The sequence below is a fragment of the Periplaneta americana genome, chromosome 17 (genome assembly GCF_040183065.1).
Source record: "Periplaneta americana isolate PAMFEO1 chromosome 17, P.americana_PAMFEO1_priV1, whole genome shotgun sequence".
NCBI classification, from domain to species: Eukaryota; Metazoa; Arthropoda; class Insecta; order Blattodea; family Blattidae; genus Periplaneta; species Periplaneta americana.
In genome coordinates this window covers 58,300,395-58,317,018 of record NC_091133.1, presented here as the reverse complement: position 1 = coordinate 58,317,018, position 16,624 = coordinate 58,300,395, and the positions used below count along the sequence as shown (strand labels likewise).

Below are 16,624 nucleotides of genomic sequence, written 5' to 3'. Positions count from 1 at the left end.
TTAATTCCTTACAGAATAATAACCAGATTTGCACCAAGAACAAAACAATTAGGCATATTACTACTTTTTCACATAACCGGCACAATAAAAATCAGCCGAACACTACAAGAAATATCTCCTTAATTTCATAGAGCTAGTTCTACCTGCTCTGTCCACAGCATGAAGAGGAAAACAGCAGTCTTTAAACGATCATCACACCAATGTTTCGCTCAGTTGCTGTGGTGACCCCAGTGGGGTTTAAAAGTCCCATTACACTCTTGCCGAATTACCTCACTTTCTATTCTAAATGCTCTGTCTCTGTACTTACTTTATAGTGAAAATGAATTACGGAAAAATTATGAAAATAACAGAAAGGAAAATAAGAGTACCTCTCAATTAAACTTTCCATCTTAAACTCATTGTGAAATAAACCTGGGCATGGAAAATGGAAAGAAATTTAGTCATCCAATCAGTAATTTTCCCACCATATCATGACGGTGTAGTTTTATGTTGAATAGAAGTCAATGAAAACAAACATTTCTACACTTAAATTTGCAAGATCTGTAATTACTTCAATATAAGTTACAGAATGGTATATATATCACAGAAATTTTACACATAAAAGTTATTTACATTTATATAATATACTATTTAGTAACTTCATGTTATTCTTTAGCTTCATCTATACCTATTATACACAAATTGCTATAAGGAACTCAAAAAGAAATGTACAGGTTCTTAATAAATAACAGTGAAAAGTTCAAAGTAATACAATAATATACTGTTTCTAAAACACCCCAAAACAACAAAACCCTCCAGTTTAACAATAAAGAAGAAAATACAGATTATATTTTCTTGTCTTTACATTTTTTTTCATGCTTCTGTAAATTACTTTTCTGTGTATATGATTTCTTGCAATTCTGGCATGAGTAAGGTTTTTCTTTGCAATGAACAGCTTCATGTTTAGTCAAGTTATTTTGTTGTGTAAAAGTTTTAAGACACTGCTTACACGAATATGGTTTGATACCTGTATGGACTCGTTCATGTTTATCAAGATTACTCTGTTGGGCGAATGCTTTACAACAAAATCTACAGCGGTAAGGTCTTTCACCTGTGTGTGTACGTTCATGTTTAAGCAAATTGGCTCTTTGTGAGAAAGCCTTCGTGCAGTAGTTGCAAGCATATGGACGCTCTCCAGTGTGTATTCGTTGGTGCTTAGACAGATTGGCCTGCTGTGCAAATGCCTTTGGACATACGTTGCACTGAAAGGGACGTTCTCCCGTATGTATTCGTACGTGCTTCCATAAATTAGACTGCTGAGTAAATGCTTTCAAACAAATCTCACATCGGTATGGTCGCTCCCCTGTATGGATGCGTTCATGTGTTGACAGATTTACTTGTTGTGTAAATCTCTTATAGCAAATTCTACAATAGAACTGCCCTTTTCCTTTGTTGGAAAGTGACTGAAGATCTATATAATCATCGATGTTACTTTCTAAAGTAATACTTGTGGAATGATTAGAATTTTCATCTGCTAATTCTCCTCTCGAAGTGTCACTCCTAATATCAACATCAACAACTACCTCTACTTCTTCAATTCTAGTTTCAGCCCTACACTCTTCTTTCACTTCACCTGTAAAGTTTTTTGTATCACCTGTAATAAATGGAAAGCTGGCTGACTGACGACTTCCCTCAGCGATGTATCTATAAAACACGCCGTCCTTGAGAACAACATTCTGTAAGAAAGAATATTTTTAGTAATCATGGATAAAAATATTTTTTGCTGTAATACAACTGTCATGGATAAAAGTTTAACACATAACATGCCACAATTGTCAATGTGAATGTACATACTGTATAATTATTCAGAAAATCATAATCATCATCATTCACATCCCACTCTCACCTCTGCCATCAATATTGCTAACATAACCATTACCAGAATCACCACCACCATCACCACCACCTTACTTCCTGGACAGCCCTCATGCATAGTTATAAAAGATCACTTACTCATTTAATAATAATAATCCGTGGCACTACAGCCCACAAAGGGCCAAGACCGACCAGCCGGCTGCTGGCCTCACGGCCACATGCTGAAGCAGAGGTGGACGATCATCCAACCAGAATGGAGGTATCGTGTGGTTAGCACGATGAGCCCCCCAGCCATTATAGCTGGTTTGCGTAACTGAATTTCGCTACCTATCGTAGCTCCCCAAGTGCATCACGATGCTGGGTGGGCACCAGTCCCATACACTGGCCGAAATTTCATGAGAAAATTTCTTCCCCATGAGGACTCGAACCAGCGCGCATTCCGTAACATGAGTCCAGGCAGGATGCCTTAGACCATGACGCCAGTGTGGGACTACTCATTTAATAGGTAAGTCTATTTATTTTGAAGCACAAGCAACAACAGCCATTGTAAAAGTTGCATAGTGCATACATCATACAGTGTGATATGTGGAAACAAAAGTGCCTACATACCATTGATATAATGAAGGATCTGGATAGCTGTGATATTTCCAACTCTACATTCCTTGCTCCAAATACTTGTAGCCTTGCCTGTGCCTACAGCTAGCATCATATGCCGATTTTCTATATAGGCTAATGAAGAAGGGCGAAACCTCTATGGAATATAAAGTACATATGCCTTCACGTGTTAATTAACTAGGTTATTTTATTGACTAGTTAATTAACACGTGAAAGCATATACAGTGTGTCCCAAATTGATGTACACAATCTTTGAAATATATTTTACAGCAAAGAAATGAGATAGAAATACGATTTTTGCGGTTTATGATTCAGAAGGCAGCGGAAAGCATGGAAACATGTTCATCTGTTTATAAACAAACATGGCGGTGCAATTATCGTTCGATGGACATGAGTGGATACTGAAATGTTATTGGAAAGTGGAGAATGTTGTTGAGGTTCAACAACGTTGGAGGGTTGAATTTGGAACACAACCACCAACAAGGTTAACTATCACAAGAATCTGAGACAAGTTTGAAGTTGACGCAATGGTGCAAGATGTGTTGAAAGGGTGGTGCAGAAGAAAGAGAAGTTCCATCGATAATGAGAGTGTTGATGCAGTCATGCAGGCTTTTGCACAATCCTTAAAGAAGTCAATGAGGCAATGTTCTTGTGAGATTGGTATCAGCAAATCCAGTGTTTATGGAATTTTGCGAGCTCAAAAATGGAAGCCTTACATTCTGAGACTTGTCCACGCACTAAATGGGGATGGCCCAGAGATGGATGCAGTTTCTGCCTCGATCTCCGGATTTAACCCCTCCAGACTTCTACCTATGGGGAGCTCTAAAGGACACAGTGTATGCCACAAAACCACAAACACTGGAGGAACTGACAGTTGAGATTGAACATCCCTGTAATGATATTCCATTAGCAACAATCCAGTTGGTATGTCACTCTGTTGTACATCGTTATTGGGAGTGTACTATGGCAGAAGGGGCCATTTAGAACATGTACGGGCTTAAGGAATACAAAACCGCAAAAATCATATTTGTCTCATCTCGTTGCTGAGAAATAGTGTTTCAAAATGTATATACATTAATTTGGGACACTCTGTACATACTTTATATTCCGAAGTGATATAGTCTTAAAAGTTGTGTAATCAAAATGTATAACACTATGCCTACTCTTAATTTTGTATGCCTACTTTAATATTGTGGTTTTTTTAAAATACCCGTATATTTTATTTTAGATATCCTGGATACATACCTGGTACAGACCCATTTTAAACTTAAACTGGAGTCTGAATGGATACACATGGAACCATACTTTGTAGATTATTACTATTACTATCACTATTATTATTATTATTATTATTATTATTATTAATTTCTCTGTATTAGGAATTTCAGTTAATTGCAAACATCATTTTAAAAGTTTGGTTAGGAAAATAAACGTCAGTATCCTGATGTTGTTTTATACCGGTACCGGATACTTATTATTTTCAACTTCTATTTACTTATTTTACAGGACCTGTTCTTGGGCAGAAAACTGTGAATGAATGAATACCGGTACTTCATTAGCTTAACTTCTCTTATTAGTTAGAACTTTTTCATTACCGGTATCACGTTTCAGAAAAGTCGTATATTTACTTATTTATGGTACTTCTCCAAGTATAAAATGTGTGTATCCAATGTCCACCCACTTCACTTGCGTGATTCGGGTTCCGTATGCTGCGAATAGATGGCATAACTGTGACCCATTTTCTAGTTGTACACCACTTCAGCAGGTCACACTGCACATGATGTGTATCTGTGGAGAGTTATGTCGTGTACTAGGGTGAGTGTATGTGTAAGTGTTCGTGTAAGTGTAGTGTCTGGAATGAATGATGATGATGAAGATGAGGAAGGGAGAAGGGAAAACCCGGTGCCAGCACGTAGCCTACTCCTGTCGAATAGCACCAAGGGGGCCACCAGGCTTAACGTCCCCATCCGACGGACGAATCACTATCAACAGTGACATATGCTTTCTCTTCATATGCACTGTGGAGAGATTTGGGATTTAACCCAGGCATATTGATGCACAATCTAGTGATTAGAAGTTGTGCACCACCATCTCTCTTAGTCCTGAGGTAGAAATTTTGTATTAAAATTTCTGACCCCGCCAGGAATCAAACCTGGACTGGCTAGTCTGGAGGCAGATACTCTATCACAGAGCTAACTCGGTGGACCCGAATAAAATGTAAAAAAAAAAAGGAAAAGTGGTAGCTCAGTTTACTGTGAGACAATGAACTGGAACAATTTTCAGTAATTTAACTCATTCAGTTTATTTGTATGAAATCGAAAGGAAAACAAAAGAACTGTAGAAAGGTAACAAATATTAGCAAATAACTTTACTTCTTACTTACATCCATAGCATTGGCCATCTTCCCTGGAATAAGGCCCAGATAATGATACATGGGTAGATGTACAGGAATTTCATTCTTATTATTATTATTACTCATTTTATTGCTGCATTAGTTGTAAATTACTAAACCATACACCTGTAAACAAAAGATACCAGCTGTAGATTATCTATAAAAAGAGCGGTCATTCCTGTTTACGAAATATTTAATTCTCAACTTTCCATTCCTATATATATATATATATATATATATATATATATATATATATATATATATATATATATATATATATATATATATAGTAAAACCCTGCTTAAGCGAACTTTGCTTAACTGAAACAGCGAAGTAAAAGTACATACCATATTTTTAGGGCCATAACACAGACTTAAATTAATGCTCATTAAGGACTGCAGTAGGTAGGAAAATCTGCCTTTCCACATCCTCAGCTCATAGATGTACATTGGTCCCATCAAATTAAAGTTATTCTTTGTTTACGTACCTTTCATCTACCCCCTTCCCCAAATTGTGGAACCAGTTATGCCTGCATGACAGGTGACAACTGATTCCATCAGTGGTGTTATTCAAGAAGTTTAACAGCCAGTCCTCTCATGTGTACCTATGTTAAAATGTTATGTTTTATTTAACGACACTCGCAACTGCTGAGGTTATATCAGCATAGCCAGTGTGCTGGAATTTTGTCCCGCAGGAGTTCTTTTACATGCCAGTAAATATACTGACATGAGCCTGTCGTATTTTAGCACACTTAAATGCCATTGAACTGGGCTGGGATCGAACCCGCAACCTCGGGCATAGAAGGCCAGCGCTATACCAACTGCACCATACTACCTATGTTAAACATATATGGTATATGTCCGTGGTAATTGCAAATATTACCTAGAAATAATTTAACAACCAGTTCGTCCGAATATCACCACTGGATTCCATGTATATTCACTTGTAATGCTGTAGGTGTTAAGCAGTTGTTAGTGCATATTGTGTTAAATTATTTTATCAAGTATGTACTTTTACGATGTCAAGAAAATGTGTGATTATGGTGATCAAACAAAAACCTGAAGCTGTGGGATGAGCGGAAAATGACGCAATATTTTAAAACATCGCAGCAGATTACAGAGTTGGCATCTCAACAGTCTCGAATTGGATTAGATCGAAATAAAAAAACTTCTACCAAACTACAGAACTATGAATGAAGCTCAGCTGAAAAAAATTAATGGAGCAGTATTTCTCTAGCTTACCCAAGAAAATGCAATGGGGATACCATTATCTAGACCTATAATTAAAAAAAAAAAGGCTAAATAAGCAGAGATGTTAGAGGAAGGTAGAAAAGATTTCAATGTCTGTCCCGGCTGGTTAGATAGATTTAAAAATAGATATGGCACATGTCAGCTACATCTAAGTAAAGAGAGTAATTATGTATTATAATGAAGTACATGCTTTTGCTTTATACTGTTATATGTATTAGTACTGTAGGGTCTTTCTTTCACAACGAAAACAGTTCCTATGAATTATCAAAAAACATGTCCTCCGAAATGGTTCATATACAGAATGTAATGAAAAAAATGGGCAAAACTTCGGATATGGATTTCTCATATGTATAGAAGAGAAAATTGTTACTCTATATCAACATGAGTCCGGAAATGCTTGTTTATGAGTTGGGCTTACAAGTAGGATCATAGTGTAATCCATAAGTTTGTTTGTTGAAATTATTATTATGCACTCTGTCTGCATTTCTCTAGATGAACTATTTAAAATGTCGAGCTTCTGCCTGAATACAGGCTATAATTCGTAGTCTCATCAAGATGAGAATATGCTTAGCCTCCATACTGACCAGATCTCAACCCATTGCACTTCCTGTTTTTGGAGGCACTTAAAGTCGTTGGTGTATTATTCAACTCCTGTAGATACTCTCCATCAGAGGATTTCAAAGGGTTTGAGACAATAACAACTATGCCAGGAATTTGGGAGCATGTTCGGATCTCGATGAGATAACGAGCTACAGCCTGTACTGAGGCAGAAAGTGGACATTTTGAATAGTTAATCTGAAGAAATGTAAACAAAAGGCATTAAAATAATTTCAGCAAACAAATGTATTGGAATGCACTATGATCATACTTCTAAGCTGTACTTAGAAACCAAGCATTTTTGGATGCATGTTGATATAAACATCGTTTCTTCTATACGTATGAGGAATCAACATCTGAAGTTTTGTCCACTATTTTCGTTACACTCATTACAATAAAAGCATGAAATTACTTAAATCTCTTTAATTAACGAGTTTTCTGTAATAAACATTGATGTTATAATTCATTCTAAGATTCACTCAACTCATTCTACAAGTACCCTAGCTTGCCGTTATATGCACCAACTCTACAAGCATAGCTCATAGCTAGTGCCAAGAAGTTAGACCACTTAGTTTATCGGATACTATCCAGACAGTGGAGAATTGTTGGGATGTCACAGAACAATTGGAGTACCCACAGAAAACTCCTGTGTTGCCTTGATCATTTTTTTATTTCATTGGGTTATTTTGCGACGCTGTATCAATTTCTAGGTTATTTAGCGTCTGAATGAAATGAAGATGATAATGCCGGTGAAATGAGTCCGGGGTCCAGCACCGAAAGTTACCCAGCATTTACTCACATTGGGTTGAGGGAAAACCCCGGAAAAAACCTCAACCAGGTAACTTGCCCCGACCGGGGTTCGAACCCGGGCCACCTGGTTTCACGGCCAGACGCGCTGACCGTTACTCCACAGGTGTGGACGCCTTGATCATAGGCTTGCACAATATGAGTTATAAATTCAAGGCAGATTGACCAGGATTTGAACCCAGGCCCTCTGGCTTATAAGCCCAGTACATTAGCAATGAGCACACTGGCGGTTTTCTTCTACACAAACTTTTATTCTGATAACCCTATCCTTCTCTACCATCCTATCAGAGGAGGTAATGAATTTCTCTTTACATGTTTTGTCAAAACTGAGTGTTACGAAGGTCTTACTATATATGTTTTGCATATTTCCAAACCATTAATTTTCTTTATTATGTTGCGAATGATATTACCATATACAGTTTATTATTTTAGCTATCATTCAAAAGATATGCCTAAATGGAATCGTATAATATGCATCTAAACAAAAAGATGAACTTCCGTTCTAAGATTGCACACAAAATACATACTCTTTAATGCCAAAATTAAGACATAGACTACAAAGTTTAAGTATATACTGGGTGCTTCAGACCACCCGTATCAGCCTTTTTTCTCGAAAATTATATGATATTGATTGTTCATAAAAAAAATTTGATAACCAAAACCTATGTAAAGAATCTATTGGTGGTAGTACCATTTCCCGTAACAAACCGGAAGTAGGAGTACCTGTGGTCAACTTCGAAATTTCAAATGAGAACATGGGTCATTGAAGGTAATATTGGAAACTACTTAAAAGAAAAAAAAAAAAAAGATGAACTCAAAATTGTAAATGTCTCTGAGTTCAGGTGATTGGACAAATGCTGCACAATACCTAGTACTCAGCAATCAGTTATTCTTATTGCAGATGAGCGCATATGAATTCAAAGTAGGGTTTAAAACATGAAGTATAGTGTAGAACAATGTGTGTTATTAATGAATACTTTTGCTAAGTGTAGGTCATATTGTGAGTGTAGATTAAAATTTTTGGGAAAGTTTCTTAGTATAAACATTCCAAACGAGTCAACGGTAGAGATTTTCTAAGATTTTGCACTTCTGCTTCGGTGTTGGACAAGAAAGCAAATAGAAGAGCTATTTTAACAGAATAGAAATTAGACGAAACTGGATCACCATTAGAAAGAAGTTCAAGGAAATCTCTCAATTGTCTCATAGCACAGTATATAATATCTTAGCACAGAGTTCAGTTTCATGTGGATCCGCACATACAGCAATAAAATGATTGAAACTGTGATTGTATAAGATCTTGGTGATTCAAAGAGGCAATAGCAAAGCTAGAATTGTTTTGTAATTACTGGTTCTATACGTTTGTTATTCTTTTCGTTTGTTTTATTATACTTTGTGTGGTGATTTTAATATACTTAGTATATATAATATTACTTCTGATGAGAAAATTTAGTTAAATAATAACATTATCTTGTCAAGATAAAATTATTCATGTGAACATTATGGATTATGAATCCAGAATTTATATTTTTACTCACAAAGCCTATTTAGATTTATCGGGATATGTAAATTCCTAAAACAATTGTTACTGGAGTTCTGAAGCACCCCATCAGTTGCATAAGTACCCATTATTTATTTATCTATTAAATTTTCCAAGTACTTGGAGGACTATCTTACAGGAAGTATGCTAGGGCTGTAGTTAGTTCAATTCTACATAAACACCACATTGTCTTAATAAGAAGAAAAACAGTAATTATCAACATTAGTATCACAAAGTACTATTACAATGTTCTATATAATTTGGAGTGCATGGTAGCATCGCAATTAAGGCAAATACTTCAAAGTTGGAAGGTCGCAGTTTCGATTCCCAATGGAGTCATGGATTTTCTCCATTGATCTAATCCTTCCAACTGTACTGTGTTCCTGAGTTTACTCAGCCTATAATAGAAATGAGTACAAGGATCATTTCCTTGCGGGTATAAGTGGCAGGCACGTAGGATTGCCGTTAATGCCAATTGTCTGTAAAGGTGAAGCTAGCTATATATATATATATATATATATATATATATATATATATATATATATACAGAGTGGAAGTGAAATAGCCTTGCAGATTTTCAGAGCGAATAGCTCATGTTGTATGTAACAAAAATCTACATCATATTGGTGGACAGTTAATAGTTTTTTCAGAAAAATTTTTTTTTTTTCCTCAAATGTTTAACACCCTCTTATTCGCTAACTTTTGTGAGTAGGATCATGACTTTTGTCCATATCGATAGGAAAACTAATAAAGAATAATTTATCTCTCTGGCGTATTTCAATAGTGTGAACGGTTTTTGTGTAAATTTAATTTTAAAAACCTCTAAATTCAAGCCACTTTATGATGTGAGTTGATTCCAAAACAGCGCCAGAGAACAGCTCAGCTAGCGAGACACGCCGAGTTCGTTGACCACTTACATCTTTGTCACAAGAAGAGTGTGTTAGCGGTGATGTTGCCAGACTGCTGAAACTTCAAACTTAATTTTCTAATTAACCGAGCATTTAATTACAAAAAGTAATATAGGTTTTACATTCATTTTAGTGTATTCTATCATCCCTTTCAATCTGCAAGGTTATTTCACTTCCACCTGTGTGTGTGTGTGTGTGTGTCTATATATATATATATATATATATATATATATAAATCACAAATAGACTATGTTCTTGGTCTCGCCATCATCTTCTTGGTCTTTCCAAATCTTGCTTGCCTCTGGGTTGATACTGAAAAGCAAAGATGGGGAGGTGATCTGGGTCCTTTTGGCTGATGTGTTCTTTCCAACATAACTGATAATTGCAAATATCAATAATGTTGCTAACATTTAATTTTTCCCTATTAGTTACGCTTCTCTATCTAATCATAATTTACAAACTTTACAAGTTCTGCAAGACAGCACAATTTTTGTAGTACTTCTAACAATGGGGCCTTAAAAAGCGATTACGTCGTACATTCATTCAAATAGAATTGTAAAATGTATCTTTTGCGTTCATGCATTGGTCAGTCAAGAATAACATGGCTAAGCAGTCTATAAAGGATGTTTGCATGAACATGATGAATAGTCATTCGGTGAATTGATGTGAAATCGTTCAAAGTAATGTTTAAATTTGTCATGTTCTGTCATGAACCATCAGTACATAAGAGGGTTCAAAATATTTCGATAATACTCTGGTTTTCACTGTTGGAAAAAATAATTTTATGGTTTGACCATTAACACTGTTTTCATAGAATACACTCCATTCACTCGTTAACTGGGATTTTAATTTGGATTTGAATAAAGAAACTGGACAGCCGATGTCTTCAATTACAATGTCGGAGGATGCTGCAGCTCTGGAAAATTATTCTGCTATTTTGTGCTCCTTATTCCCTTCATGATCTTGTACCCATCCAAGACATACATGTATGTCAAATTCAGAGATAGTTTTTCTAATTACCAGTGCAATTGGATGTAGATTAGTGAGATCATACTTCTCATTCACTGCACTGAGTGCTGATTGAGTCACAGATAATGGATGCACTGCCCCCCTTCTAATACTCTGTATCACCACTTTCTTTAGTGCCAGTAGCTCCACTTGGATTATTGTAGAAGTCAGGAGGGAGTCTATGTTGAACATTTGACACTATGAAATTATCAGTAAAGATCACGACAGCACTTCTGAGAGTTGCAGGTCTCTGGTTTGGTCTAGGTGTCCAGGAGCTATTAATATATTCATGAGACTGTGTGCAGTCTGGATATATGAAGTTCTGGTGGAAGGCAGCAGTGATAAATTCAGGGGGTGACCTGGGAATAATTTCCCCTCCTGAAAACTTCAGACTTTTTTAAACTAAAAATTATAACTTATAGACTATTATATTTGAATCTGATGTGACTTTTCAGAAGATAAAATAAATTGTATTATGTAGATTTTAGAAAAAGGAGCATCTTCTGCGGATATCTGGAAAAAGAACTAAGGAAGAGACTAGTGAAGTATTTTGTGTGAAGTGTGGCATTGTATGGGGAAGAAACATGGACATTATGACGAAGTGAAGAGAAGCAACTAGAAGCATTTGAAATGTGAATATGGAGAAGAAAGGATCATGTGAAATGGACAGACAGAATAAGAAATGAAGCTGTGTTGGAAAGAGTGGGTGAAGAAAGAATGATGCTGAAACTGATCAGGAAGAGAAAAGGAATTGGTTAGATCACTGGCTAAGAAGAAACTGCTTACTGAAGGATGCACTGGAAGGAATGGTGAACGGAAGAAGAGTTCAGGGCAGAAGATGAAATGATATGTAGACAACATTAAGTTATATGGATCATATAAGGAGATTAAGAGGATGGCAGAAAACAGGAAAGATGGAGAATGCTGGGTTTGAAGTGAAATACAGAACATTTATGTATGTATATTTTCAGATATTTATATCTTCCTTGAAGGTTGGTTGTCTGCCAGCCAATCTTGAAATCATCTGAATTCTCAATCTTGATTATCACTGTTAACCCTTTGCGGTCGGATTTAAATACCGCAGTCAGTCTGCGCGAAAAATTTGTCGGATGCTTCCCGCCATGGGACTGCAATGTGGATATTGCAGGGGCGGATGTCACCCGAGATGGGTCACGGATTTAAATATTGCAGTCACTTTGCGCGAGAAATGTGTCGGATGCTGCTCGCCATGGGATGCAACGCGGATATTGCAGTGGCGGATGTCATCCAACATGGGACTCAAAAGGGTTAAGTAGTGAAATGTGATGTGTTTTTATTGGTATTGCTTGCAGTGTTAGTCTTGTTTAGCAAATATAATAATTTTGTTTGCTAAAATAGTTATGCAGGGTGTATCTATATATGTGTCCATAAATGTGGGAGCGTATTCCTGACACCAAACCATAACAAAAAGTTCCTATGAACATGGATCCACAAACCCTTCGTTAGGGAGTTATGGGTTTACTGATAATGGTACATGTGATACATTTAACAATACACATTTACAAAAATTTCTCAAAGGACCTACTCCTGCTTCGACGCATGCCCTGAGTCTGCATTCCATGCTTCGCGGTACTGTGCAAATGCCCTGGGGTGTTACGGATTTGATTGAATCCATTTTGGAGACGCTCCCTCAGAACATCGATTATTACGCAAGGCAGCACTTCAGCGAGATCATCTCTGATTACAGCACAGCACATAATGAGCAGCTCGCGTACATGGTTCTACAGCTTGTATCTCACCAACACTAAAGGTGACTTACAGTTCTACCACTCTGAAGGTAACAACTTGCTGCCCCCCAACTCTCACAAACGGTTTATGAGGAGTTACTATGCAAGTCATGTTTAATTTAAATTAGTTTTAAGTGAAATGTTACAATTCAGAAAACAATAAATTACTGGAATCAAAATACATGCATCTTACTTGTGAATTATAAAGATTTCCTCCACACTTTCTTCACAGAGAAAACATTGATAATGTCATCAAAGTCGATCTGATGAAGCACATCAGACTCGATGCAAAGAAATATATTCAAACTTATCCATTGTTGAAACAAAATTGATTTGCGAAAGGGAGGCTGTGGTTTATTTTTAAGCATTGGTTTTGTTGATGGTACAATTATTACGAGTATTTCTTACTTCGATAGGAAGTATAAAGTAAATTGAAAAATAAACTCAAACTCTTTGCAGAATAAACCTTTCATATCAAACTATAATAGTGCACATGTTGGAAAGTGATTAAACAGTAATTTTGACGATATATTGTATTGGAAATGTTACTGAGAATTCTGGTTACTGTTCACAATGATAATATAATAAATACATCCGAATTTGATTTTCAACAATGCATTCTTGTTTATACAAGCAGTTTCACAGTATAATAATGTGATACCGGCATTACAATATAACTATGCAGCTGCCACAATCACGACAATGCGATAACAAAACAATATCTGACTTCCACAAAGTGTTCAAGAACAAACTTCAGGAAAGATTTACCAACTAGTGTTTTAAAAACAAATTTCACTGGGGGGGGGGGGGGGGGAGGAAGAGAGAGAGAGAGAGAGAGAGAGAGAGAGAGAGAGAGAAAATGCCGCCGCCCTAGGCAACTGCCTAGGTTGCCTAGACCTAAATCTGGCACTGACAATAGGTCTTCTATATATAGATTTTATGGGCATATAATCAATTCACTATTCTGAATATTAATGATGGCCATTATGATGAAAGTCTATCAAAAATGGTCTGGTTATACCATTACCGGTACTATGAATATTATTAGATCAACGAATATATTCATAAAATATTTGCTATTTTCAAGCTGTGTGATTACCCAAAGTAAAATGCTTCTTTTATTTCCGGTAGAATACTTATTTTTTCGCTCCAAGTATGGACACTTCTTCCAGAATCTGTGTTGAAACAAAATTTGGCTGGATTTAAAATGCTGCTTACAAGACTACGGGGCACAGTCCAATGTTGTTAGTAGTTAGGCTATGCACCAATGTAACTTGTGTGATCACACCCAATGATGCCACATCCCCTCGCTATGGACATGAAAGTGTCAAAGTTATGCATAAAATTAGCCATATCACGTACACTTTCAGTAATATCTTGGCATCAATAGCAGATACAGAACTATGCGACCACTCGTTTGTTTGTAATCACAAGTTCTGCAATATTAAAGTGATACTAGACATGTACGATACATTTTGAGTGAAAAATTTGGGCCAATCTTCGATATCACCCCACACATACACACAGAGACTGACATCTGATTTAGGTTTCTTTATGGGTTAGATATCGATAGGTTAAATGAGGAGTAGTTAAGTGACATTAAGCCGAGAAATGTGACAAGGTTAGTGGGTTAGTTGAGGGAATTATTTAAGTCAGTGGTTCTTAACCTAAGGTACATGTACTACTATTGGTATGTGAGCCACTACTGGGTGGTACTTCAACAATGTGTGAAATAAAAATATGAATTATCATAAAATATAAAAATATACCAGTTTTCAAAGTTTCAAACAATGAAAAAGTTAAGTAAAATGATTTCAATAATGTGTCACTTGGATTACTAACCCATTTTCTATTAACGACATCTTGCCAGAATCCTTAACTACTTCTGAGAAAGACGAGCTCTCTTGTGACGAAAAGTCTGTAGCAAGTGTTCAAGAGAATGGATTTAATAGACTTTTGGTTGGAAAGAGGAAATTAATACTCTCTCATCTCAGAAAAAGCTGTAAAACTTTTTATGGTGTTCAGTACTACTTATTTTTGTGAATGTGGGTTTTCTTCTCTAATTTATTTTTAAAATAAGTACAGGAATAAATTGAACGTTGAATCTGATTTAAGATTCAAATTAACTCAGCTGAAACCTAGCAAAAAGAAGTAGACTTTTGCTTTACAAGCACAATCTTCACACACAGGAACTGTGTTTATTTGTTACAGATTCTAGCATCAGCAGGGATACGATGTGCTTATGATGTAATTTTTAGTAGGCCTATTATTTACTTTTATATAACAAATAGAGTTTAAATGTATATGTATTTTTCCGTATATTTCATGGAACACTCCATTAAATAATTTTAAGAGTACCGGTACTGGTAACTATTACTTAGTCCACCACTGTGGAGTAACAGTACGTCTGGCCCAAAAAAAAAAAAAAAAAAAAAACCGAACGGGCCCGGGTTCAAATCCTGGTTGGAGTTTTTTCTGGGGTTTAACCTCAACCAATCGAAGCAGAATTGCTGGGTAACTTTCGGCATTGGACCTCAGACTCATTTCGCCATCATTAATTCACATATCATCATCATCCATATAATAGTCCGGGTTCAGTTCATAGTGCGGCCATTCAGCTACCCAATCATTCACAGAACAGGAGTGGTAAGCACAATAAGCCTCAGGCTGCAGTGCAAGCCTTCAGGTCCCTCCTACGTAAAAAAAAACTATTAATTAAACACGCATAAATAAAGCAATCAATTACTGGCATTGGAGCATAGAAATGCAAATTAGAACCCTGGGTGCAACACACCGAGTTTTCCCATAATAAATTTGGTTAGTGATTAAAAATAGTGATACCACAGTCTAGGATGGTACTTCATTGAAAAAGGTTGAGAACCGTTGATTTAAGTGACATGAGGTCGAGGCATGTGAAAATTATTTAAGTACGTTTTCTTTCCTGTGTGAAGTCTGGGGGATACCGAAGTTTCAAATAAAATATTGAAACTACCCACAACTGTAGTTTCTTTCCCGAAACTGGGTGACGTATTCTACGTACAGGCACATCCCTAATACATCACAGAATTTTTTTGTTACTACTTTGTATATGGTAATTACAGTAATATTGATTTCTACCCATCATGGAAAGCGCAAGAGACCCCAGTCCAAGGTTGAGTCAGGCCTACTTGTTTAAATAAAAAAAAAAAAAATACAGTATACAAAATAGCTCATTCTAAATTAACTGTACTTAATTAACAAAATAATTGTTTGGATGTTTCCTATATATCAGTATGCTATCATTTCAGTTTGGCATAGGCTCTAAACTATTTTTTCAATTCCAATATTATAAAATAACTAGTGTGCTTTTAGTATTTCGGAAGAGCTCATGAATTCTATTGCTTTTATAGCCGCTAACATTAAAATACTTCTCGCACCCTACATAAATTCAACTGAACAACAGAAATCAGGTATGCATTCTTTGGTACAATCTTATTCCTTCACGATCAACATTTAGCCCATTACCTACTTCTTCTTCTGCTTCTTGCTGATGTTTTCTTCTCTTATCTTGTATGCTACAAATATGCAAATACCAATATGGCGGTGTTGATGACATTTACTAACAAAGTAAAGGCCCTCACAGACGCTCAGCTTAACTACGCAAATGAAACTTCTAAAACAACTGTGAAAAACAGAATAATGATGCAAGTTTGTTTTTCCATCAGGTTCATTCTTCATGCTCGAAGTATTCATCAGTTTCTTCGATAGTTTTTGTTCTTAGCAACGAGTTGGTTCTTAGTGTTCTCGTTCAAATAAAAAGAGCGGCAATTAGAGACTGCATCTACACGGTTCAATTTTCCATGCGCGTACACATGTAATCGGACAAGAATATTGAAAGAATCAAGTTTAAA

At 36.1% G+C, this 16,624-nt stretch overlaps 1 protein-coding gene across 2 annotated transcripts in view; it reads right to left on the bottom strand.

Moving 5' to 3' along the window:
- Nucleotides 1–405: 405 nt before the first annotated feature.
- The window catches only part of LOC138692804 (zinc finger protein 501-like), an 86,703-nt gene continuing 70,484 nt past the window's right edge, over nucleotides 406–16,624 (bottom strand). The window contains exons 5-6 of one of the 2 annotated variants that reach the window (XR_011330135.1): nucleotides 4,853–4,987; nucleotides 406–1,715 (exon numbers count right to left, since the gene is read on the bottom strand). Coding sequence is in view for 1 of the 2 variants with exons in the window: in XM_069816025.1 (XP_069672126.1) it covers nucleotides 825–1,715; nucleotides 16,243–16,329 (978 nt within the window). In the remaining variant the exon portion in view is untranslated. Of the gene's footprint in view, nucleotides 1,716–4,852; nucleotides 4,988–16,242; nucleotides 16,438–16,624 lie in introns of those variants that run through there. The other variant, XM_069816025.1, reaches the window with a different exon arrangement.